The sequence below is a fragment of the Coenobita brevimanus genome, chromosome 117 (genome assembly GCF_032717465.1).
Source record: "Coenobita brevimanus isolate Jiangsu-jjx chromosome 117, ASM3271746v2, whole genome shotgun sequence".
Lineage (NCBI taxonomy): Eukaryota > Metazoa > Arthropoda > Malacostraca > Decapoda > Coenobitidae > Coenobita > Coenobita brevimanus.
In genome coordinates, this window is record NC_137070.1 from 8,073,391 (window position 1) to 8,097,526 (window position 24,136).

The window sequence follows — 24,136 nt, forward strand, 5'->3', positions numbered from 1 at the left end:
AAAGCCGAAGAAACAGACTGTGTACAGGGCGGCACGTCCGCGCTGTTCACACGGCCTGTCTTCCCCATTCACACCAAAGCCTAACTCCACCGACCGGGCTAATGTATGGCCCGGCCTCCACTATAGGTGGAGGAAATCTTAAAACGAACGAACGAACGAACGCGGGGTCGTCATCATTGTTGGTGCTGGGAGCGGAGTGGACACTCACTACTACTGGGTCTGAGCAGCAGCTGTAGACACTATGACTGGTCGAGGCAAAGGCGGCAAGGGTCTGGGCAAGGGAGGCGCCAAGCGACACCGCAAGGTGCTTCGTGACAACATCCAGGGCATCACCAAGCCTGCCATCCGTCGTCTGGCTCGTCGTGGTGGCGTGAAGCGTATCTCGGGCCTGATCTACGAGGAGACCCGCGGTGTTCTCAAGGTGTTCCTCGAGAACGTGATTCGCGATGCTGTCACCTACACTGAGCACGCCAAGCGCAAGACCGTGACCGCGATGGACGTGGTGTACGCCCTGAAGCGACAAGGGCGCACCCTTTACGGCTTCGGCGGTTAAGAGGGTGCGTGCATAACTGCATGGCACTATTCCACCTGGCCACGGCAAAGCACACAACAACAACAACAACCACCACCGAACCTCTTTTAGAGGTCCACACCTAATTTCTGTGAAAGAGAATGAATGAAGGCATAGTAGTATAAGTAAATGCAGACGTTGAGCAGGTTAGCTAGCACTTTTTTTTTTTTTTTTTTTTTTTTTAAGGTAACGGATAGGAAGACATGTAATGCAACCCAACCAACTCTTTACCACACCTAACATAACCAACCCTAACCTAACTGAACCATACCAAACCTCCCTCTCTCTCTCTCTCTCTCTCTCTGGCAGTTTAAAAAAAAAAAAAAAGGGGGGGTTAGGCAACTGTCAATTTTGCCTCTACATCTTCTAATTTTAATGGACGTCTGCATACATATACATTATCACTTATTTTGCTGGGCCATTGCTTTCTCTGTCCCTCTGATCTCCCCCCCCCCATTTCAGGAAAGCTTTCTCCATACCTACCAGGGCAATTTCCATCCTGTTGCGAGAGCATCTCCTCTGCTGTGCTCCGGGAGTCGCCTCCATAAATCGTGAAGGCAAATCCCACTATTCCAAGGTATTTCTGCCTTCATATGCACGAGCAGCAAACTTGAAGGATGCACCTAGAGAACAGAAGACACAGTCAGTCACGTCAGTGAGGCACCACCCACACAGTGCATGATATGAATGCCTAAGTGTTAGACAGACAGAATGTCTGCATATGAACAAGTTATCCCTTGAATTTGTCGCTGTCACGGCCGTTTTCTCTAAGTGCCAAAACCCACCAATCACCCATCGTACAAGCATTGCATCAACCGCCATACAACCGCTGAGGCCTGAAATCAAATTTAAATGGATCCGGTTGGTACTTGCACGACCACTAGTGCATTACATAGAAGAGGTGGTCGACAAGGTGGCTGACACTCGCCTCCCAACAGCTTCACTAAGCAGGCCTACACCGGAGCTAGCAGTTCGATGGCTGCTGCTGCTGCTGCTGCTGCTGTTGATGATGATGATGATGATTATTATTATTATTATTAATATTGATGATGATGATGATGATGATGATGATGATGAATGAATGGATGGATGAATAGATAGATTGTGGTTTTTGATTTTATAGGAACTAGTTGTTGTAATACTACTCCTAATGACGAGAGAAATGAATGAATAGTATTTTCTTAATTATTCCTCTTATTTGGGGGTGTTAAATCCACCATGGTCGTCACCAGACGGATAATATATATATATATATATATATATATATATATATATATATATATATATACTGTTGAATACATCACCATATCCTCTGTCACTGAACGACTTTGTCCATTCCTTCGATGGTGGGAGAATAGCCATGATCATCACCTATGTTTTCATTCATCCACCCGGCCAGGCAGTTATTTAGGAGGCATAATTATACAGTACAGTATTATTATGTAGGTGCAGTTGGGAACGGGACAAGACGCTATGTAGTAATGGGAATATTATTATTATTATTATTATTATTATTATTATTAATCGACCTTCACTGATGTCAGTACCTTCTTACATGCAACCGAACGTAAATAAATATAGCCACAGACATATGCCAGCATTCAACACATACCACATTATACGCACATACATACAGACAGACACATACATTACAGTATACCAACACATTCATCCATACACAAAGATGATGATGTTGGGCAAAGTCTATTCTCTCTCAAGAAACGAATGTGGCTCCTAAAGAAGCCGATGGAGGTGAAGAAGAAGAAGGATTTCTTGGAAGTGTTTACTTCTTCTCCGTCTTCTTGGGGAGCAGCACAGCCTGGATGTTAGGCAGGACACCTCCCTGGGCGATGGTGACGCCAGAGAGGAGCTTGTTGAGCTCCTCGTCATTGCGGATAGCCAACTGCAGGTGACGGGGAATGATACGAGTCTTCTTCTTGTCACAGGCTGCGTTGCCAGCCAGCTCAAGCACTTCAGCTGCTAGGTACTCCATGACTGCAGCCAAGTAGACGGGGGCACCAGCACCCACACGCTCGGCGTAATTGCCTTTACGAAGGAGACGGTGGATCCTGCCGACGGGGAACTGGAGCCCAGCCCTGCTAGATCGGGACTTGGACTTTCCCTTCACCTTGCCTCCCTTGCCACGTCCGGACATGGTAGTAGTATCGTCTTCGTCGTCACTGGAGTAGGAAGACCTTCAGGAGAAGACTAATGCGTCACCCGCCTTTGTTTGTGGGATATTCTCCCCACAGCATGGTGGGGAACGGGTAAACAAAAGAGCCCGTCAGGGAGATAGGCAAATATGGCTCCAAAATGGAGCATAGCAGGGACGAAGACTGGCAGACAGGGCAAGGGCGGCAGAGGAAGGGAACAAAGCGATGGTAGAGGCAACCCGATGATCAAGGAGGCGAGGGGGAGAGCGGTAGACAGGACGGCGCCGATGGAGAGGGTGCCGGCATGCTCAGGTGGAAAGCCCCAAACGTCTCGGTGGTGGTTCGCGGCCGGAATCTCCGATGTTAACAGAGGGCAGAGAGGGACGAGAGAGCGATGGACAAAACGGCGCCGGTGGATAGGGCGCCGAAGCTCAGGTCGAAAGTCCCGAACTCTGCCCTCAACCCCCATCTGACTCACTCCAGCTCTCCACAGCAGAAGGTGGAAGCGTGGAGGGTAGGCCCGGTCCTGGTGGTCAAAAGGGCACAACCCCGGTCCTGATGGTGATGGAGAGAGGGTCGTACACCGGGTATAAAGGGCGGAGGAGCCTCGATCTCCTGATGGACCGACCAGGGCACTCCCTATGATGGAAGGACAGGCCCGTCCCTCGGCTGGTACGGCTGCTGTAGAGAGCTGGTCCCGCCGGGAACAGCGGTGGAGGTGTTGCCTCGGCGAGAGGTGGACTGCGAGTGTCACCCGCCGTTGTTGTTGTTGTTTGGATATTCGTCTCAGCAGTGCTGAGACACGGGCAAACAGTGAGCCCGTCAGTGGTGCACATGTAGCGCACAAGCTGTATTTAACGAGGAGGGGGGTAGTCCCTAACTGTTTGTAGTAAAATTTTAAAAGGTGTTCTGGCCACAATGCCAGCAGCGTCAGTATAATCGTTGGCTGATTGGGCAAAGCCAGCTGCATGACGGGATCTGAGATGAGCTGTGGCAGGGCAGTGAAGTATGTAATGGATGAGAGGCGTATCCGACCTCTCTAAGCAATGAGCACACGGATCTGTTGCCGCATTTTTAATCTGCTTATAGCATGGGAATCCCATTCGTAATCTTCTAAGTCGCACTAAAAGATAGTTTGGCAGGCCTGGGGGAGGCACCAAAGGAGAGTATGATGTGGCTGTGACATACCAAGTCGCAGATGTGGAACCTTCAGCGACGCAAAGCTGGTGCTCCTCCCGAGACAGCCTACCTATTTTTGCAGTCAAAGTGCGACGGACATGTGATGGGCCGGGGAGAAGTGGGAACGTGATCTCTGGCAGAGAGCAGGCAGAGCGTGCAGCGACATCAGCTGTTTCGTTCCCAGTGATCCCCACATGTCCTGGGAGCCAATGAAGAGTGATAGTGGCTCCTCTCTGGACAAGGAGGGTTGCAAATGTATGGATGGCCGTTATGAGAAAGATATTGTCTTGCAGTGAGAATGAGCGCAACCTCTGCAGAGAAGAAAGGGAGTCTGTATGAACAACGATGCATTGGTAATGATGATGGTGAGCATGTCGCAACGCACCCAGAATTGCCGCGAGCTCTGCCTGAAATGCAGATACACCAGGGGAGAGGCGCCATGATTCAACTGTCCTTCCAAGGACGAAAGCAGACCCAGCAGAGCCATCAGGGTGGACCGACCCATCTGTAAAGTAAGTGGCCGAGCCCGGGGAGTGCAGAGCAGCCACCTGACTGAGACCCTCTTGTCGCAGGATGGCAGGGATAGAGGAGCGAGGTTTTGCCTCCGTTGGAGTAAGAATGTGGAATGGAGGTGGCCTCCATGGCGGTGGGTGTTGAAACCCAGGAAATGGGGAATCAGGGCCTTGGCAGAGACAAGGCGCGACTTCCAGGTTGTGGATAAGAGCCGCTGTGGTTCGGGCCCAGTCGCGTTGGGGGAGCGGCTCAGGTGGTCGTCGTAGTAGTCGTAGGAGCAGGGCAGAGACTGGCAGTTCTGGTCGGCGCTGCACTAACTGGTGAGTGATAAGCGTCACTCGTAGTGCTATTCGGTGCGCCAGCGACGGCAAACCACTCTCCATCCGTAAGTTAGTGATCCGGGTCCAACGTGGAGCACCCAGCATGATTCGTAGAGCATCATTCTGGATGACTTCCAGTGATCTGGAGATTGGCGGTGTGAGGCCAGACAAGCAGATTGCTCCGTAGTCCACAAGAGAGCGGATCGCGTGGATGTAAAAAGTGCGGAGGACTGCATATGATGCCCCCAGACTCCGTCGTGAAAGGTATCGGAGGGCAGCCATGCGAGTTAAGGCACGCTCCCTCAGATATCGGACGTGGCTGCCAAAGGTGAGGCCCCCGTCAAACCAGACCCCCAGATACTGGTGCGAAATGACCACGGTGAGCTGGTGGCCTCCGAGCAGCACCGGGAAGTCAGGAGGACGGAGGCCAAAGGGCAGACATTTAGTCTTCGTGAGATTTATTTTGAGCCCTAGCTCATTGCATTTTTCATGCAGGCAGGAGAGGGCAGAATAAGCCTGCGAAAAACAGTCCCTGCGTGTAAAAATGAGGGCTAGGTCGTCTGCATAGCACAGTAGTGTTATGCCAGGCCCACAGTCAATGGTTAAAAGCCCCTCCATCAAGATGTTAAACAAGAGCGGGCTTAAGACACTTCCCTGAGGGGTGCCATTTTCATGATGAGAAAAAGGGGAGAGATGCCCCTGAAATCTAACCGTGAAAAGGGCAGAGATTTCTTTCGATCGAGGTGAGGGGCCTCTCGCCTTAGGCGTGCTCGCCACGGATGCGGCGGGCCAGCTGGATGTCCTTGGGCATGATTGTTACACGCTTGGCGTGGATGGCACACAGGTTGGTGTCCTCAAAGAGACCGACCAAATAGGCATCAGACGCCTCCTGCAGAGCCATGATGGCAGAGGACTGGAAGCGCAGGTCAGTCTTGAAGTCCTGGGCAATCTCACGGAGGAGACGCTGGAATGGCAGCTTCCTTATAAGCAGCTCAGTGCTCTTCTGGTAGCGGCGGATCTCACGCAGGGCCACAGTGCCAGGCCTGTAACGATGGGGTTTCTTGACGCCGCCGGTGGCAGGGGCGGACTTGCAAGCGGCCTTGGTGGCCAGCTGCTTGCGAGGGGCCTTGCCCCCAGTGGACTTGGGTGCAGTCTGCTTGGTACGAGCCATGGCTGAGCGTGACTGAGCGAGCGAGAATAGCGAGAGTGTTGGCGCGCCGCGCCTGGCAGCGGCCTTTTTATGCCGCCTGTCTCAGGACTGGCGGCGTGTGAATGGTCGGGGTGTGATGTACATGGCGGTGATTTACTGTTTATGCTTTTTCGATGCAATTCCTGGTTTGCTTGCAAAATTTGGCATGCCCTGTGGCGTGACCTGGCTACGACACCTCTCTAGGATTGGCCTCCTGGGAGCTGGGGTGGGGCCTAGGCCTGAAATCAAGGTTAGATGGATAAGGTTCGTACTTGCACGACCGACACTGGGTTATATAAGGATGGTTGGCGAGCGGGGTCGTCACTGGCGCTGCTACAGTCGTGCTGTCAACATGTGTCTCCCAGCTCTCCAGCTCTAGCCTTGTGCCTGTTTCTATCTCCACGGTCCTGTTTTTGGTGGTGTCTTGGAGGCTTGCTTCCTTCATCACCACTGCTCGACACTGGAGCTGTGATCGGTCTTGCCGGTGCTGCTAGAGCTGTGTGTTCTCTCTCTACTGCACAGCGTTTCTCCCTGCTTTTTTAAAGAGCCCTGCTCTTGCTCTAGGGAGTTTTCGTTCTTGCGTTTTTTTTTTTTCTCTCTCTGCCGTTAGTGTCCCTCACCGTAGTACGACGCCGAACCCTAAAGGAGTGCCGCAGGGCATTTCCATGAAGGGGGGCCTTTAGGGCCTGGTTATAGGAGGCGGTGAGGGCGGCATTCTCTGTTAGGGCTAGGGTTAGGAAAGTCCCTCACGGGACAGTGACGGGTCTTCCCTCGACGTCCTTTAGAGGACGGGGAACCCCCCCCCCTGTCACCGTAGGGTTTTTTCTCGGCCTTTTTTTTTTTTTTTTTTTTTCCGCCTTATATTTAGTTTACTTCAACTTGCTGTGGCTTTCTGAGGAATTAATTTGCATTGCAAGTTAGTTCTGTGGCTGCCCCAGCATAGTTCTACTAAACTAAATATCACTTTAGTATTGTGCTCTTGGCTTCTCTTTGCCCAGTCTTATATTTAGGTTACACTAACTCGTTGGGTTTGTCTGAGGAATTAGTTTGTATTGCAAATTAGTTCCGTGACTCCCCTAACCTAGTTTTTCTAAACTAAATAGCATTACCGTTGTGTTCTTATTTAATTTACTTTCTCCTGCGTAGGTCTGTCCAGGTGTTCTGATTTATTTAACAAATTAGTTCACACTGATATATTTGCTCAGGTTGAGATCAAATTAAATTCCTACATAATTAATTTGCTTCAATTCTGCTCATCTGTTTACTGTTGAGTTGACTTGTTTTGTCAACCCAACAGACGAATTGAGCGCATATTGTAGTAAATCAATTATCACTTTTTGTGTGTGTGTGTGTCTTGAGTTGCCTTTACGTTTTCTGCACTGCCTGGTGTATATGCCATGAAGGTGGCATGCACCTCCAGGCCCAAGGGGCCTGCCCGCCCCCCCCCTCCCTGCCCTCGAGGCCACCCCCTACCAAGCCCACTACCGGGGAGAAGCGAGAGCGTAAACTCTCCTCCAGTAGCTCCTCCTCATCCTCCTCCGGGACCCCCCCACTCCAAGGCCTAACGGACCTGCAGCACACCCATGGTATGCTGCTCCCACCACGTCCTCGTCCAAGCGAGCTAAGATCGCGCGGATTCACGAAACCATGGATGGGATCACGCCTGCCCCAGCTCCCACCTCTTCAGGCTCCCAGGCTTCTCCCCAAGTAACTCGCAGCCCCTCCAGCACTCACAAGCGACCGCCTTGCCCCCCCTCTGCAAGTGCACCACAGCCTACTGCCAAGGCCCAGCCGAGTGTTCAAGCACGCGACAGCGCCACAGAGGCCACCACTGCTGCCAGGGAAACTGCCCCCACAGGCACCCCGCCTGCCCCTGCTGCCACCACTACTGTTAACTCTCATGATGAAGAGGGCTGGACCCTCGTGTCGCGCAAAAAATCACGAGCGACACAGGGAAACAAACGAATCCCGGCCAGCCGCATGACTGCTCCCCAGCAGCCACCACCTGCACCATGCCCCTCAGCTCCTCAGAGGCCCCCTTCTGCGCCACGCCCCTCGGTCTCAGTCTGGCCTCCTCCACCACCCCCTTCCAACTTCCCAGCCTTTCGTGTCCCAGTCCAACCGGGATTCACGACCAGCTACGGCGCGGTCCAAGCCCTGGAAAACCACCTAAAGGGACTAGCCGTCACAAACCACTACGGCCGCGACGACAGCTGCGTCCTCATCCCCCGGACGAGGAGACCTACCTGCGACTGAGGGCATTGGCGGAGAACGAGGCCCCACCTCTGAAGATTGTAGAGCTGCAAAGGGGCGAACAGCTCACCAAGGCCACTGTTTTGGGCTACCCCATGCGTATGCCGGTGGGAATCCTCCTACAGCACCCCCTAGTGGAGGAGGCCAAGCGCTGCCAAAATCGGCGCACGCGGGAAGACACCCTTCAGGTCACAATCACTATGAGGGGCCCGCTAATGCCTTCCCTCGATCTAGGGAACTGGGGCGAATTCCACCTGTGCCTCTTCACGCCAGAGCCGCTCCGTTGTTACAGGTGCCAAAGATACGGACACCACAGGGCCAACTGCCACCGCCCCCCAGTATGCGGCATTTGCAGCTCCAGCCACGACACTGAGCAGTGCCTGGCAAGGCTGAAAACAAAACAGCCTGTAACTTCCCGATGCCTCAACTGCTCAGGATCGCACCATGCCTGGCACCCCAGCTGCCCAGCCAGAACGAGGAGAGTACTGAATGGCCGCTAACAGCAACTGGCTTGGGTACAGGAGCAGCAGGCCATCAGCCTGACTCCAGCCCCTCCAGGTACCTTCGTTTGGGGCCAACAGCGCCGCCCCACGGAAAAAGTCCAGCCACCAGCGAGGCAGAATTCCCTCTGCTGCCTACCACGCCGAGCCCACCGCTATGCACCACGACAGCAGTCCCCCCACCACCTGCTCTCACCCAGGTCGTCACGACTGCAGAGGTACATTGTCCAGCCTCGCCACCGCAGCACCCATCAGCCGGGGCCACTCACAGTCCCTCCCAGGCCCCCATTCAGCAGGAGCCTGTAGTCACCCTCGTGGAGCTCCACTCCATTGGGAAACAGATGGCCGAGGCCTTAGTTGTGGGGATCAGCCAATGCCTGGGAATAACATGCTCCACAGCCCCTGTCTCAGCCGCAATCGATGGCATCATCAAGCTGGCCATCGAAAAGAAGCGAAGCGGCACACCTCAGCCTGCACCCCCTCCAGAGACTACCAACCCCCCACCGCGCAGGGCGGCTCGCCCGAGACGGAGGGCACGGCCTCGACACACCGCTACCTCATCCCAGAGGGCTCAGGAGCCTTGTCTCCCACCTCTCCCATCAGAGGAAGCGCCGGCACCAGTGGCAGTCGACATGGTGGTCGAGGCCCCGGTCTCCCTCTCGGGCGACAGCCCCCTGCCCCCCATGACCTACAAGCAAACCCTGCAGACATCCACTTAATACAGTGGAACTGTTTGGGCATCAGACACAAGCTCCCCCTCCTGCAGGGGGCAGTCGCCAGGGATCAGCCCCACGTCTTCCTCCTGCAGGAGACCTTACTCCCAGACAGTTCCTCCTTTCGGCTACCTGGATACACCTCCCATCTCCTCCCCTACGAACGTGGAGTCACACGAGGATGTGCCATTCTCGTCCAAGATCACGTCCCCCAAACTGTTTGTGACCCCCTGCCCTTTTGTGGACCAGGTGTAGAGGTGCAAGGTGTTGTGTTACACCTGGCATCCTCCTCACTAACTGTGTACAATGTCTACAAAAGCCAGGGGGGCACTCTTGATGTGGGGGAGGTGTTCTCTCACGCTGCCTCCCGTTCTGTCTTTATCGGGGGCCACTTTAATGCCCATCACGACATTCTTGCATCGCCCCTTCCATCTAATGAGGCAGGACGGCACATCTCTCTCATTCTCAAGGAGATGGAAGGTGTCTCCTTAATAAACAACATTCAAAAACCCACCCACATTCGGGGAGGACGCCTGGATCTGTCATTCATCTCCACCCCACTTGCTGGCCCGGCGCAATGGTCGCTCCACCTGCGCCTAGCCAGTGGTCACTTTGCCATACAGATCAGGCTGCCACTCACACCCTCCCCCCGCCCCCACGTCCCCCACCGAGATGGGACCTCAGCAAAGCTGACTGGGCTGCCTTTGCCAGGGCCTTATCCACCATTTTTTAGGCCTCCCCTCCTGTCCTGGACCTCGAGGATAGTGCAGATCAAGTTGCCAGTGCTTTTGTAAAAGCCGCCTCCATATCCATCCCGCAACAGCGACGTTCCGAGAAGCGTTACTGAGACGGCTGAATCTACTGCGACAGGGTCAAGGAACTTAACCACAGACTCAACGCTGCACGAAAGCAATACCGGCGGCGGCGCACATCCCCACACCGCCGACACCTTGCTGCTGTCACGCAACACGTCGTGTCAGAAAAACGCCGGCTGAAGGAGGCGTGGATCAGATGGTGCAGGACCTTAGACTCTCACTCCACTCTCAGGGAGATGTGGAGGAGAATCCGGTCTATCTCTGATCCACGTCCCCCCGGTCCTCCCTCTCACCCTGACCCAGCCGCTGAAGCAAGCCGTCTCGCTCAACACTTCGCGGATCGCTCTGCTTCCCACAATCTTCCACAGTTCGTTAGAGACAAGCAGGAGCAGTTGTCTACCTCTCGTCTTGCAGCAATTCAAACTGCCTGTGAAAGGCCTGACCCCGCCGATGTTCCCTTCACCAGCGGGGAACTGCATAAAGCGCTGCAGCACAGAGGAGACACTGCTCCGGGGCTCGACGGGCTAACCTACTCTCTGTTAACACATGCTGGAGATTGTGGGAAAGATCGGCTTCTTGATCTGCTCAACCTCTCGTGGTCTGAGGGGCGTCTACCGAGGTCGTGGAAGATGGCGGTCATCCACCCGATTCCGAAGCCTCGCGATCCCATTGCCATGTGCCCCATCTCCCTGCTCAGTTGCATTGCTAAGACAGCTGAGAGGGTTGTGCGGGCTCGTCTTGCTTGGCGGCTGGGACTGCTGCACCCAAGGATTTATGCCTATCATCCAGGCAGGAGTGCCACCCACTGCCTTGCATCATTCTTTGGGGAGCTGAGGGGCGGACGGGGGATGGCCATCTTCCTCGACAAGGCCTTTGAACTGGCAAACCCCACTGTTATCTTCGCGGCTCTTACGGCCAGGGGAGTAGGGGGCAGGCTCATATCCTGGGTCCGGGACTTTTTCAGTGACCGCACTGCTGGGGTCCGCTTTCAGGGGCACCTCTCCCCTTTTCATCCTCATCCTAATGGCACCCCCCAGGGAAGCGTTTTGAGCCCTCTCCTCTTCAAAGTCCTGATGGAGGAGCTCCTAACTGTGGAATATGGGCCTGGCATAACTCTCCTTTGCTATGCTGACGATCTGGCCCTCGTCTTTACGAGGAGAGACTGCTACACACAGGCGGACTTAGCCCTTTCTTGGCTGCATGCCAAGTGCACCGACCTAGGCCTAAAGATTAATTTCGCCAAGACGAAGTGTCTGCCTTTTGGCCTCCGCCCCCCCGACTTTCCACTGCTGCTTGGAGGTCATCAGCTCTCCCTGGTCACCGTCCACCAGTATCTGGGGGTCTGGCTAGATGGGGGTCTCACTTTTGCGTGTCACGTTCGGTATCTGAGGGAACGTGCTTCCACCCGAATGGCTGCTCTTAGATATCTCTCCAGGCAGAGTTTGGGGGCATCATTTTCTGTCCTCCGGACTTTTATATTCACGCCATCCGATCTCTGGTGGACTACAGCGCCATCTGTCTGACTGGCCTCACTCCACCAGTGTCTCGATCTCTGGAGGTCATCCAGAACGATCCCCTCTGTGTCATGCTGGGTGCTCCACGTTGGACCCGGGTTGTCAATCTGCGAATGGAGGGTGGCTTGCCATCTCTGGCACGTCGTATTGCGCTACGAGTGGTGCTCATCACTCTACAGCTGGTGCAGTGCCGGCCCCACCTGCCTGTCTCAGCACTCTTAAAAAGGCTCATGTGTCGACCACCTGCACAGGCCCCTCAGCGTGACTGGGCCCGCAATAAAGCTGCCATTGTTCATGGGTTGGGAGCTGCAGAGAGCCTCTGTCAGGATCCTGACTCCCCTTTTCCGGGATACGTGGAACCACCACCATGAGATCCCCCGCTTTTTCACTTTTTTGGTCCCTCGGAGGCTAAACCTCGTTCATCCTTTCCTGCACTCCTCCGTCAGGAGGGTCTAAGCCGAGTAGCGACTCTAGCCTTACCGGACTGGGCCGTCTACTTCACTGATGGCTCAGTTTCATCTGATGGCTCTGCTGGGGTGGCCTTTGTTACTGGCCAACTGGTAGAGTCTTGGCGACTCTCCCAGGGTGTCTCAGCTTTCCAAGCAGAGCTTGCTGCCATCTTGGGTGCCTTGCGACACGCCCATCACCATCATCGCCACCGAGTCATTATTCATACTGACTCTCTTTCCTCCCTGCACAGACTCCGCTCCTTTTCCCTTCGGGACAATATCTTTCTTCTCACGGCCATCTATACATTTGCATCCCTTCTTGTCCGCAGGGGTGTTAATATCATCCTCCACTGGCTCCCTGGACATGTTGGTATCCGCGGTGATGAGCTTGCGGATGGTGCAGCATGGGCAGCTTGCTCTCTCCCTGATATAACATTTCCACTGCGCCCCGGCCCATCGCACCTCATCTGCACTCTAAATGCTGCAATTGGCAGGCAATCCATAGAGGATCATCGGCTTTGGGTAATGGAGGGCTCTCGCTCGGCTACCTGGTATGCCACAGCCACGTCCTATTCCCTGCTGTCACCTCCTCCGAGTACACCTAATTATCTTCTAGTGCGGCTCAGGCGCTTGTGTCTGGGGTTCCCTGGCTACAGGCAGATTATGGGCGCAGAGCCAGAACCGTGTGCCCACTGTCTAGCTAGTTCTATGGAGCCGCTCATTCACTATCTGCTTCACTGCCCTGCCACTACCATGCTTAGGCCTCAACCTGACACAGCACTGGCACGGTCTGGAGATGACTCTATGGATGCTGCTGGCATTGTCGCCCGTGCTCCCCTCCATATTCTACTCCAAACGGTCAGGGACTACCCTCCCCTCGTTAATTCAAGGTTAGCGCCTCATGCGCACCTCTGACGAGCTCTCTTGTTTGCCCGTGTCCCCACCATATTTGGTGGGGCAAATATCCAAACAACAACAACAGCGGGGTCGTCATCATTGTTGGTGCTGGGAGCGGAGCAGACACTCACTACTACTGGGTCTGAGCAGCAGCTGTAGACACTATGACTGGTCGAGGCAAAGGTGGCAAGAGTCTGGGCAAGGGAGGCACCAAGCGACACCGCAAGGTGCTTCGTGACAACATCCAGGGCATCACCAAGCCTGCCATCCGTCGCCTGGCTCGTCGTGGCGGCGTGAAGCGTATCTCGGGCCTGATCTACGAGGAGACCCGCGGTGTTCTCAAGGTGTTCCTCGAGAACGTGATTCGCGATGCTGTCACCTACACTGAGCACGCCAAGCGCAAGACCGTGACCGCGATGGACGTGGTGTACGCCCTGAAGAGACAAGGGCGCACCCTTTACGGCTTCGGCGGTTAAGAGGGTGCGTGCATAACTCCATGGCACTACTCCACCGGGCCACGGCAAAGCACACAACAACAACCCCCGGACCTCTTTTAGAGATCCACACCTAATTTCTGTGAAAGAGAATGAATGAAGGCATAGTAATATAAGTAAATGCAGACGTTGAGCAGGTTAGCTAGCACCTTTTTTTTTTTTTTTTTTTTTTTTATGTAACGGATAGGAAGACATGTAATGCAACCCAACCAACTCTTACCACACCTAACATAACCAACCCTAACTGAACAATACCAAACCTCCCTCTCTCTCTCTCTGCCAGTTAAAAAAAAAAAAAAAAAAAAGGGGGGGTTAGGCAACTGTCAATTTTGCTTCTACATCTTCTAATTTTAATGGACGTCTGCATACATATACATTATCACTTATTTTGCTGGGCCATTGCTTTCTCTGTCACTCTGATCTAACACCCCCCCCCCATTTCAGGAAAGCTTTCTCCATACCTATCAAGGCAATTTCCATCCTGTTGCGAGAGCACCTCCCCTGCTGTGCTCCGGGAGTCGCCTCCATAAATCGTGAAGGCAAATCCCACTATTCCAAGGTATTTCTGCCTTCATATGCACGAGCAGCAAACTTGAAGGATGCACCTAGAGAATAGAAGACACAGTCAGTCACGTCAGTGAGGCACCACACACAGTGCATGATATGAATGCCTAAGTGTTAGGCAGACAGAATGTCTGCATATGAACAAGTTATCCCTTGAATTTGTCGCTGTCACGGCCGTTTTCTCTAAGTGCCAAAACCCACCAATCACCCATCGTACAAGCATTGCATCAACCGCCATACAACCGCTGAGGCCTGAAATCAAATTTAAATGGATCTGGTTGGTACTTGCACGACCGCTAGTGCATTATATAGAAGAGGTGGTCGACAAGGTGGCTGACACTCGCCTCCCAACAGCTTCACTAAGCAGGCCTACACCGGAGCTCGCAGTTCGATGGCTGCTGCTGCTGCTGCTGCTGCTCCTGCTGCTGCTGATGATGATGATGATTATTATTATTGTTATTAATAATCTTGATGATGATGATGATGATGAATGAATGAATGGATGGATGAATAGATAGATGGTGGTGATGGTTTTTGATTTTATAGGAACTAGTTGTTGCAATACTACTACTAATGACGAGAGAAATGAATGAATAGTATTTTCTTAATTATTCCTCTTATTTGGGGGTGTTAAATCCACCATGGTCGTCACCACACGGAGAATATATATATATATATATATATATATATATATATATATATATATATATATAATCCACCATGGTCGTCACCACACGGAGAATATATATATATATATATATATATATATATATATATATATATATATAATATATATATATATATATATATCACCATTTCCTCTGTCACTGAACGACTTTGTCCATTCCTTCGATGGTGGGAGAATAGCCATGATCATCACCTATGTTTTCATTCATCCACCAGGCCAGGCAGTTATTTAGGAGGCATAATTATACAGTACAGTATTATTATGTAGGTGCAGTTGGGAACGGGACAAGACGCTATATAGTAGTGGGAATATTATTATTATTATTATTATTATTAATCGACCTTCACTTATGTCAGTAGCTTCTTACATGCTACCGAACGTAGATATAGCCACAGACACATGCCAGCATTCAACACATACCACATTATACGCACATACATACATACATACAGACAGACACATACAGTACAGTATACCAACACATTCATCCATACACAAAGATGATGACGATGTTGGGCAAAGTCTATTCTCTCTCAAGAAACGAATGTGGCTCCTAAAGGAGCCGATGGAGGTGAAGAAGAAGAAGAAGGATTTCTTGGAAGTGTTTACTTCTTCTCCGTCTTCTTGGGGAGCAGCACAGCCTGGATGTTAGGCAGAACACCTCCCTGGGCGATGGTGACGCCAGAGAGGAGCTTGTTGAGCTCCTCGTCATTGCGGATAGCCAACTGCAGGTGACGGGGAATGATACGAGTCTTCTTGTTGTCACGGGCTGCGTTGCCAGCCAGCTCAAGCACTTCAGCTGCTAGGTACTCCATGACTGCAGCCAAGTAGAAGGGGGCACCAGCACCCACACGCTCGGCGTAGTTGCCTTTACGAAGGAGACGGTGGATCCCGCCGACAGGGAACTGGAGCCCAGCCCTGCTAGATCGGGACTTGGACTTTCCCTTCACCTTGCCTCCCTTGCCACGTCCAGACATGGTAGTAGTATCGTCTTCGTCATCACTGGAGTAGGAAGACCTTCAGGAGAAGACTAATGCATCACCCGCAGTTGGTTGGTTGAATATTTTCCCCACAACATGGTGGGGAACAGGCAAACAGGAGAGCCCGTCAGGGAAAAATGCAAAAAACAGCTCCAATGAAGAAGCAAAGCACGGACAGCACTGGCGGACAGGGCAAGGGCGGCAGAGGAAGGGAACGAGGCGATGATGGAGACAACAGCCCGATGATCGACGAGGCAAGGGGGAGAGAGAGCGATAGACTGCACGGCGCCAGATAAAAAGAGGTGCCGGCAAGCTCAGGTGAAACCCCAAACGACTCGATGATGGTTGGCAGCCGGCTGCTCAGATGTTCGATGTTCGTAGAGGGCGGAGAGGGACGAGAGCTTGATGAACGAAACGGCGCCGATGGTAAGGGTGCCGAGGCTCAGGATCAAAGCGTCCCGACTCCGCCCTCAACCCCCATTCACTCGCTCCAGCTCTCCACTGCAGCAGGTGAACGCACAATGGTCAGGCCCGATCCAGGTGATCACGAGAGCACAACCCCAGTCAAGGTATTGGCGGAGGGAGGGTGGTCGGCCAGGTAAAAGTGGGCGGACGAGCCTCAACCTCCTGGTGAACTGACAGGGCACTCCCTTAGATGGAGGACAGGCCCGTTCCTCAGCTGAAACGACTGCAGTGGAGAGCTGGTCCCACCGGGAACAGCGGTGGAGGTGTTACCTCGGCGAGAGGTGGGCTGCGAGTGTATCACCCGCCCGCGACCTTCCCTTAAATACCCGTCTTCCCGATCCGGCCCCATCCCACCCGCGAATAGGAATGAGGCAGAAGCCGGGCTGCGATCGGGCAGCAATCACATATAAGGATTTCAGCAAGCGCATCCCCCATTGGCTCTGGTGAACTCTTCGGTATCGGCATTCCAAGTTCAACTTACTCCAGACGTCGTGCAGCTTACCATCTCGCCCGACTTCACGCTCTGAGGAAGTAACTCACGGTGCTAATTGCCCTAGTTCCACACGAGCCTGCGACAAGATCCTTCACTGCAAATACACCTTGCTTCACTGCATACCAGCCTTTCACGGTGTATCATCGCAGCCTCAGCACCCACGCCCCACGATTGTGTACCGGGGGACACACACTTGTGTGTTCCCGCCCTTTCGTGGGTTGCACCCCCCTCCTACTATCCTTCCTTTCGACCCTAGTGTCCCCCAGTGGTGGTACAAAGCTGAATCCTTAGGTTTTCTGGCGCAGGCCAGATACACGAGGGAGCCCCTTAGGCAGGGGAGGTTATAGGAAGCCACTGGGGTGGGTCAAACACTTGTTAGGGCGATAGGCAAGACCCTTCCAGGGGCAGTGGCAGGGCTATCACGACCTCCACTAGCGGGGGGATAGTCACCACCACTGTAGGTAGGCGCCTTCTTTTTTCTGAGTGCATGTGAGTGTGATTGGAGAGTGAAAGTGTGAGTGACGGCTGCCAAGATGGCGAGCCGAGATGCAACCCCTACCTCTAAAGAATCGCTTGCCCCTCAACCTTCCCGTGACCCCAGACTCGCCAAGAAAAGAACACTTGAGACGGAGATTGCCACCCCTACCTCCGAGAACGCCGGTGGACGAAAAGCAAGATTTGACAGCCCTGACAGACGCCAAGACCTCCCCCCCCATATCAACTTCACCATGGACTATGACGACACACCATCCAGCCAACAAAACGACCCTGACCAGCACGACTCCCAGGACAATCATTACGTAGAAGACTCAGCCTCCGCCCCCCAAGACCCCGACGATGGCTTCACACTCGTTACCAACAAAAAGAAAGGAAAAAAACAGGCACAAAATTCCTCTGACCCACGCCCCACCTATCCCAATCACCAGCCTTCCAACCCCTCCCCCCACATCCAACCTCCCAGCTTTCCTCATCCCCAAACCTGACAACTTCTCTAACACCTATGAAGTAGTGACAGCCATTGAGAACTCCTACCCCAACCTTCAATTTAAAATGACAGCCACGAAAGCCCTAAATACTATCATAGTCCCCCTTAACACTGAGTCACTGGACATCTTAGAAAACGTTCACGAGTTAGAGGGCAAACCCGTGAAACTCATCAAACTTGACCCCAACCTTGCCACAAAGAAACTTGTTGTTCAGCAGTACCCCCTTAACTTCCCCTTAGAGGCTATCCTCAATCACCATCAAGTCGAGGAAGACAAACGATGTGATGCTAAAGGGGAGCCAACCAGACAAGTAATATCACCCTCCGTGGCCCAATTCCCGACTCAACCTAAAATCATGGGGCACATATGACCTCCGCCCCTACACCCCAGAACCCCTACGATGCTTTACTTGCCAGAGGTTTGGGCACCACCAGTCAACATGCAATCGCCCTCCCACCTGTGCCCTCTGCAGCGGTCGCCACCCAACTCAACAATGCCTTGATAAATTCAAGGCAAAGCAAGCAGTCCAAGCCAAATGCCCCAACTGCCATGGCCAGCACCATGCTTGGAATAAAGCATGCCCAATCCGCAAAGCCATCATTAACAAAGGCATTAATAAAGGTCAGGGACGTGCGCAGGGGGGAGGCGGTGGCTCAACCGGTAGAGAGGTGGCGTGCGGTCCTAACGGACCCAGGTTCAAATCCCGGCTGGGGCAGGGAACAGTTTAAGGATTTGAATTTCATTAAATCAGGCTTTACTGATCTACCAGAAGACCCGCCGACATGTCGTAAAAATACCCCCGCTAATACCAATACACCAGTCCTGTATGAGACAGCCCTAGCATGTATTCAATATGGACGGTGGGTGTTAGCGCCGAAGTGGTGACATGTAGAGGTGTATGGTATGTAGGAGGACTGCTGGGCCTTGATAGCAGGCTGTGAAGCCTATGCCCAGAGTCGGACACATAAAAAAAAAAAAAAAAATATCATCACCCCTGCCCCTTTAGGCACCTTTAAGTGGGGGCAACAGAACAAAGGCGCTAACCACCCCTCTCTTACTACAGGCAATTTCCCCCAATTGCCAACCCCAAGCAGGACTTCACCCAATACCCCCCCAACCCCCAGACCCCCCCCACTCACCCCCCAACCTCACCAACTGCCCCCCCTCCCTCACCTCCTTCTACCACCCTTAAACACGCCAGTACCCAAACTACTGCATCCACCCAAACCCAGACTCCACCACCAGCCACCCCTCAACCCTCACCCCCCCCCACCCTCAGTAGCCAAGACCTCATTCTCATCTCGAACACCATCGCCCAGGGCATAGCTGCCTATCTATCCACCTTGATAGGCAAACCAGTTCCCACCACCGACCTTACCAAAGTGCTCCATGACTCCATCCACTCCTTCCACAATCACTCCACTCCCCCCGACGCAAACACTGACAGCCCTCTACCCACATCAACACCAACACCTGTTGAGAACCACAACACCACTCTCACACACACACCCAAACAAAAGACAACACACAACACAACCTCCACACAACCACAATCAGACACTCCATCACACCACTCCAAACACCCACAACACCAGCGCCGCAACAGAAGCAGACACCGACACTCCACAAACAGCTGGAAAAACACCTCCTCACACAGATCCCCATCAGCCACATCCCCCACCAGAACACACCACGAGCCCCGCTCCTCCACACGTGAAAACATAGACACTAACATCTCGTCAAAATCACACTCACGCTCGCCAATTTCAAAACACACATCACCGACACAAACGCCATCAGACACAGACACCCAAACACTAATATGGACAGACAACATGGACATGTAAACACTCCAACACCCTCCCCCCCACCTCCACAATATCCCCCAACCCCCCCTCACATTAAAATCCTTCAGTGGAACGCCCAGGGTGCGCAGAACAAGCGCTCCCTTCTAGAAGAAACAGCGCACAAAGACCAAATTGATGTTATCCTCCTCCAAGAAACCCTCATCCCCGCCCATAAATCTATCAAAATTCGAGGCTTCACCTCCTTTACACTCCCCCATTCCCGAGGGGGCCCCCGGGGCTTAGCAATGTATATAAAAAACCACATCCCTAACAAACCCATTCACCCCCTGCCTGACTGCGGAGATGGCGTGGAAGTACAAGGACACTCCATCACCCTTGCAACCACCCAATTACATTTATATAATATATATCGCCCCCCCAACGCACAGCTAAACCTGGACGAGGTCCTTGCCACATCAATAACAGATCATGTGCTACTTGGAGGTGACCTTAATGCCCACCATCCACGTCTTGGCTCCAGGAACACCAATCCAACAGGGCGCCACATCATAACCGCATTAGATAATACCCCCGAAATATCTCTTTTAAATGACCCTCAATCTCCCACTCACTTGAGAGGGGTCAGATTAGACCTTACCATGATTACTACTAACATTGCAAACTTAGCTAAATGGGAAATACACCCCTCCCTTGCTTCAGACCATCACGCAATCCTCTGCTCTGTTAATCTTGCTAAGCTCCCCAAACCCCCCAACCTCCCACCCAAATGGAATGTTAAAAAGCCGACTGGGCCCACTTCACCTCTATATTAGAAGACTCCTGCAACATCAACCCCCCCATTGACCTCGAGGAACATGCGACCCTCATTACCAATGCTTTCCACACTGCAGCCACTCAAGCCATACCCACCACCAGCCCCCCCAAACACCTACACCGTGATTATTGGTATTATTGCGACAGGGTCAGAGAACTAAATAAAAGATTAAACAGGGCCAAGAAAATACATAGAGCAAACCCCACCCCTGAAAGCCTAAGTTACTTACAGTCGGTAATCAGACACTCCATAGATGAGAAAAACTCCCTTAAGGAGCAAAAATGGCTAGAGTGGTGCCAGACATTGGGAGCTCATTCAACAACAAGCAGTATATGGAGAAAATTAAAGGCATTTTCTAACCCCCGCCCCCCGACACGCCCTGACCCACAAGGAGAGGCAGAACGTTTAGCTGACAACTTTGCACAGAGAACCTCCCCAAATCAACTGCCACTACTAACGAGGCAAACTCAAGACACACTACACCCCGTAAGAGAACAGCTGATTAGAGAAAGCCAGAATACACCTTCCCCCTCTGATCAAAACTTCACCCTAGATGAGCTAAACAGGGCCTTAAAAACAAGCACAGACACAGCCCCTGGAGCAGATGGAATTACATATTCCATGATTTATCATGCGGGGAACACTGCTAAAACAGCCTTTCTGGACCTCATCAATCACTCGTGGCATTTAGGCATTATTCCATCTCAATGGAAGGAGGCTATAATCCATCCCATCCCCAAGCCTCTCGATCCCACCACCTACAGACCCATCTCTCTTCTTAGTTGTCTCTGCAAAACCACCGAAAGAATGGTTAAAAGCCGCCTTGACTGGGTCACCCCATCACCACATAGCCACATCTTCGCCTTCACAAAAGGCAAGGGCACAGCTGAATGCCTTAGCTCATTTTTATCAGAGCTCAGGGAGGTAAAGGCCTAGCCATTTTCATAGACCTGGAAAAAGCTTTTGAGCTGGCATGTCCCGAGGCCATCCTTGCCACCCTTGCAAGCAAGGGTGTTAAGGGTCGCCTTCTGCGCTGGCTTGAAAGCTTTTTCTCAGGTCGCAAGGCCAAAGTCAGGTTCCAAGGCCATCTTTCAGAAGCATATAATCACACAAATGGCACTCCACAAGGAAGCATCATAAGCCCCACCCTTTTTAACACATTAATTGAATGCCTCCTTTATCTCGACCTGGGCCAAGAAGCCCGCCTTCTGTGTTATGCTGATGATATAACTCTAGTAATATATGGGGGGCGCTACTCACAGAAAGCGCAAAAAGCACTCGACATCCTGCATAAAAAATGTAGAGAATTAGGCCTGAAAATAAATCCACTCAAAACTAAGGCCCTCCCCATCAAAATTCCAACCCCACCAAAACAGCTGTTCCTCGGTAACTCTCTTATAGAGTACGTCAACACCCACCGGTACCTAGGGGTATACATGGACAGAAACCTCACCTTTGACACAGAAATAAAATACCTCCGAGATATCACCAAATTACGCCTCAACGCCCTTAGATCTTTAGCTGGCAAAGGTGAAGGAGCTTCATTTAAAGTCTTACGTCTTTTCTATATTCAGGCAATAAGATCTATTATTGATTACGCAGCGCCTGCCTTACCCACCATCAACCCAAAATTAGCCGACAAACTGGAGGTTATACAGAATGAGGCACTAAGAATTATGACGGGATCACCAATGTGGACACGGCTTTGCAACCTCAGAATGGAATGCAACATCGAATCTATTAACATCAGAATCAAAGCAAGAGTCGCTAGCTTGGCAGCCAAGCTTACACGTAAAAACTCCCCCCTCCCCCTTACAACACGATTAAAGGCGGCTGCTAACCTACACCCCGACGTCCTAAACAACACCTGGAGTCACTGCGCCGCAAAAGCCATTCACTCCTTTAACCTAAATCCCATCATAAATCTCCCCCCAGATGAACCAAGTGTAGCGTATCATCCCCGCCCTCCTTGGGATCCCCCCCTATTCAATCTTATCATTACAAGCTCTCCCCCTAAAGCCCTCACTCCCATACAACAATTACGCCAAGAGAGCTTAATGCAAATTGCCTCCCTCACCTCCCCCAACTCATCAACATACTATACAGACGGCTCTGTGAATAACAATAAAGCAGGTGCGGCAGTCGTATGCCAAGAACACTCATTTGGCCTGCGTGTATCAGATGGAGCCTCTACACTCCAGACTGAATTAATTGCAATTCTTACCGCCATGGACGATGCCCTACACATCAACCCAACATCCCATACAATCATCCATACAGACTCCGCCAGCGCAATACAAACGCTAAGAAAACAGGAGCCATCTGATAACACTCATTTAATTACTGACATAATCGCCACCGCGCAAGAAATACGAGATGCTGGCGGAACTATAACAATTAATTGGATACCCAGCCATGTAGGTATCAAAGGGAATGAATTAGCAGACCAACTAGCCAAAGAAGCCACGGAATATTCACACGTTCAGGTTGACATAACACCGAGCCTCACTCAGATCAAAAGAACAATTAAAATGCAGGCAGCAACAATCAACCGCTCAGAACACGAGCATCAAGTCCAGGCGGGCTCCCCTTCTGCAATATGGTATGCTGCCGCTACAAAATATGAGCCAATAAATGCTATTAACAAATTCAAAAGCAGAACACCTAAAAATATATGCCTCCGCTTGGAATATAAGTGTAAAGCCCATATACTCACAAATGAGGCACAACCCAGCACGTGTGAAAACTGCAACACTGATACCCCATTCCCGTTTCTCCACTATATTCTCGGCTGCCGAAACACCAATAAATTTAACAGACCTGTCAATCTCCCCAACCCAGATACGCCCCGCATAAATACGGCAGCCAGCCCCGAGGAGACACTTAAACAAGCAGCTGCTGCAGTGATTGCTAATACACCCATAACAACCCTAGCAAACATCACTGCACACTTCCCCCCACCCTTTTAAAATCACTCAGTCAGGCAGCCACAACTGTCTCAGTCACCATGCCCCCTTCCATACGGTTCAGGTACCGTTAATCCCCGCTAATCCCCGCGCCTAACGGTCACCTGGTCACCTGTTCCATTATACCCTCCCACTCTAAAATCACTCCTGTGTTTGTGCCTGCATGCGCGGATGTTTTTATACATCAACGTGTGCAGGCATATGATGCACCTGTGAGCTATCTATAAAAAAAAAAAAAAAAAAAAAAAAAGGCCATACAGAACCACCACGGTGGTTTCTTTCCCCACAAAAACAGCCCACACAACCAACAAAGAAAACCAGTCAAAAAACCACCGAATGGGCTAATGTAAGGCCCGGCCCACCCCATAGGGAGGAAATCGTCAACGAACGAACGAACGCGTCCCCCATGTCGACTCAGTCTCTCACTCGCTCCCGCACCGTGCACATACCGTCTGACTCGGCGACGCCATGCCACCCAAGACCTCCGGAAAGGCTGCTAAGAAGGCTGGCAAGGCCCAGAAGGCCATTGCCAAGGGAGACAAGAAGAAGAAGCGTAGGAGGAAGGAGAGCTACAGCATCTACATCTACAAAGTGCTCAAGCAGGTCCACCCTGACACCGGCGTTTCCTCCAAGGCGATGTCTATCATGAACTCTTTCGTGAATGACATCTTCGAGCGCATTGCTGCAGAGGCTTCACGCCTGGCACACTACAACAAGCGTTCAACCATCACCAGCCGGGAGATCCAGACGGCCGTCAGGCTGCTCCTCCCTGGCGAGCTGGCCAAGCACGCCGTGTCTGAAGGCACCAAGGC

The 24,136-nt window shown here is 52.2% G+C and overlaps 4 protein-coding genes across 4 annotated transcripts; 3 read left to right on the forward strand and 1 right to left on the reverse strand.

The window, feature by feature from the left end:
• Positions 1-241: 241 nt before the first annotated feature.
• LOC145419005 (histone H4) lies at positions 242-553 on the forward strand. The gene has a single exon (XM_080287255.1). The coding sequence runs from the start codon at positions 242-244 to the stop codon at positions 551-553; it is 312 nt and encodes a 103-aa protein (XP_080143381.1).
• Positions 554-5,496: 4,943 nt separating this feature from the next.
• On the reverse strand, positions 5,497-5,907 carry LOC145418955 (histone H3-like). Its single transcript, XM_080287207.1, has one exon. It carries the CDS (start codon positions 5,905-5,907, stop codon positions 5,497-5,499), a length of 411 nt encoding a protein of 136 aa, XP_080143333.1.
• Positions 5,908-13,230: 7,323 nt separating this feature from the next.
• On the forward strand, positions 13,231-13,542 carry LOC145418958 (histone H4-like). Its single transcript, XM_080287210.1, has one exon. The coding sequence runs from the start codon at positions 13,231-13,233 to the stop codon at positions 13,540-13,542; it is 312 nt and encodes a 103-aa protein (XP_080143336.1).
• Positions 13,543-18,102: 4,560 nt separating this feature from the next.
• Positions 18,103-23,327, forward strand: LOC145389468 (uncharacterized). The gene is made up of 3 exons (XM_080264763.1): positions 18,103-18,154; positions 20,357-20,505; positions 21,279-23,327. Exons 1-3 carry the CDS (start codon positions 18,103-18,105, stop codon positions 23,325-23,327), a joined length of 2,250 nt encoding a protein of 749 aa, XP_080120889.1.
• The last annotated feature ends 809 nt before the right edge of the window (positions 23,328-24,136 follow it).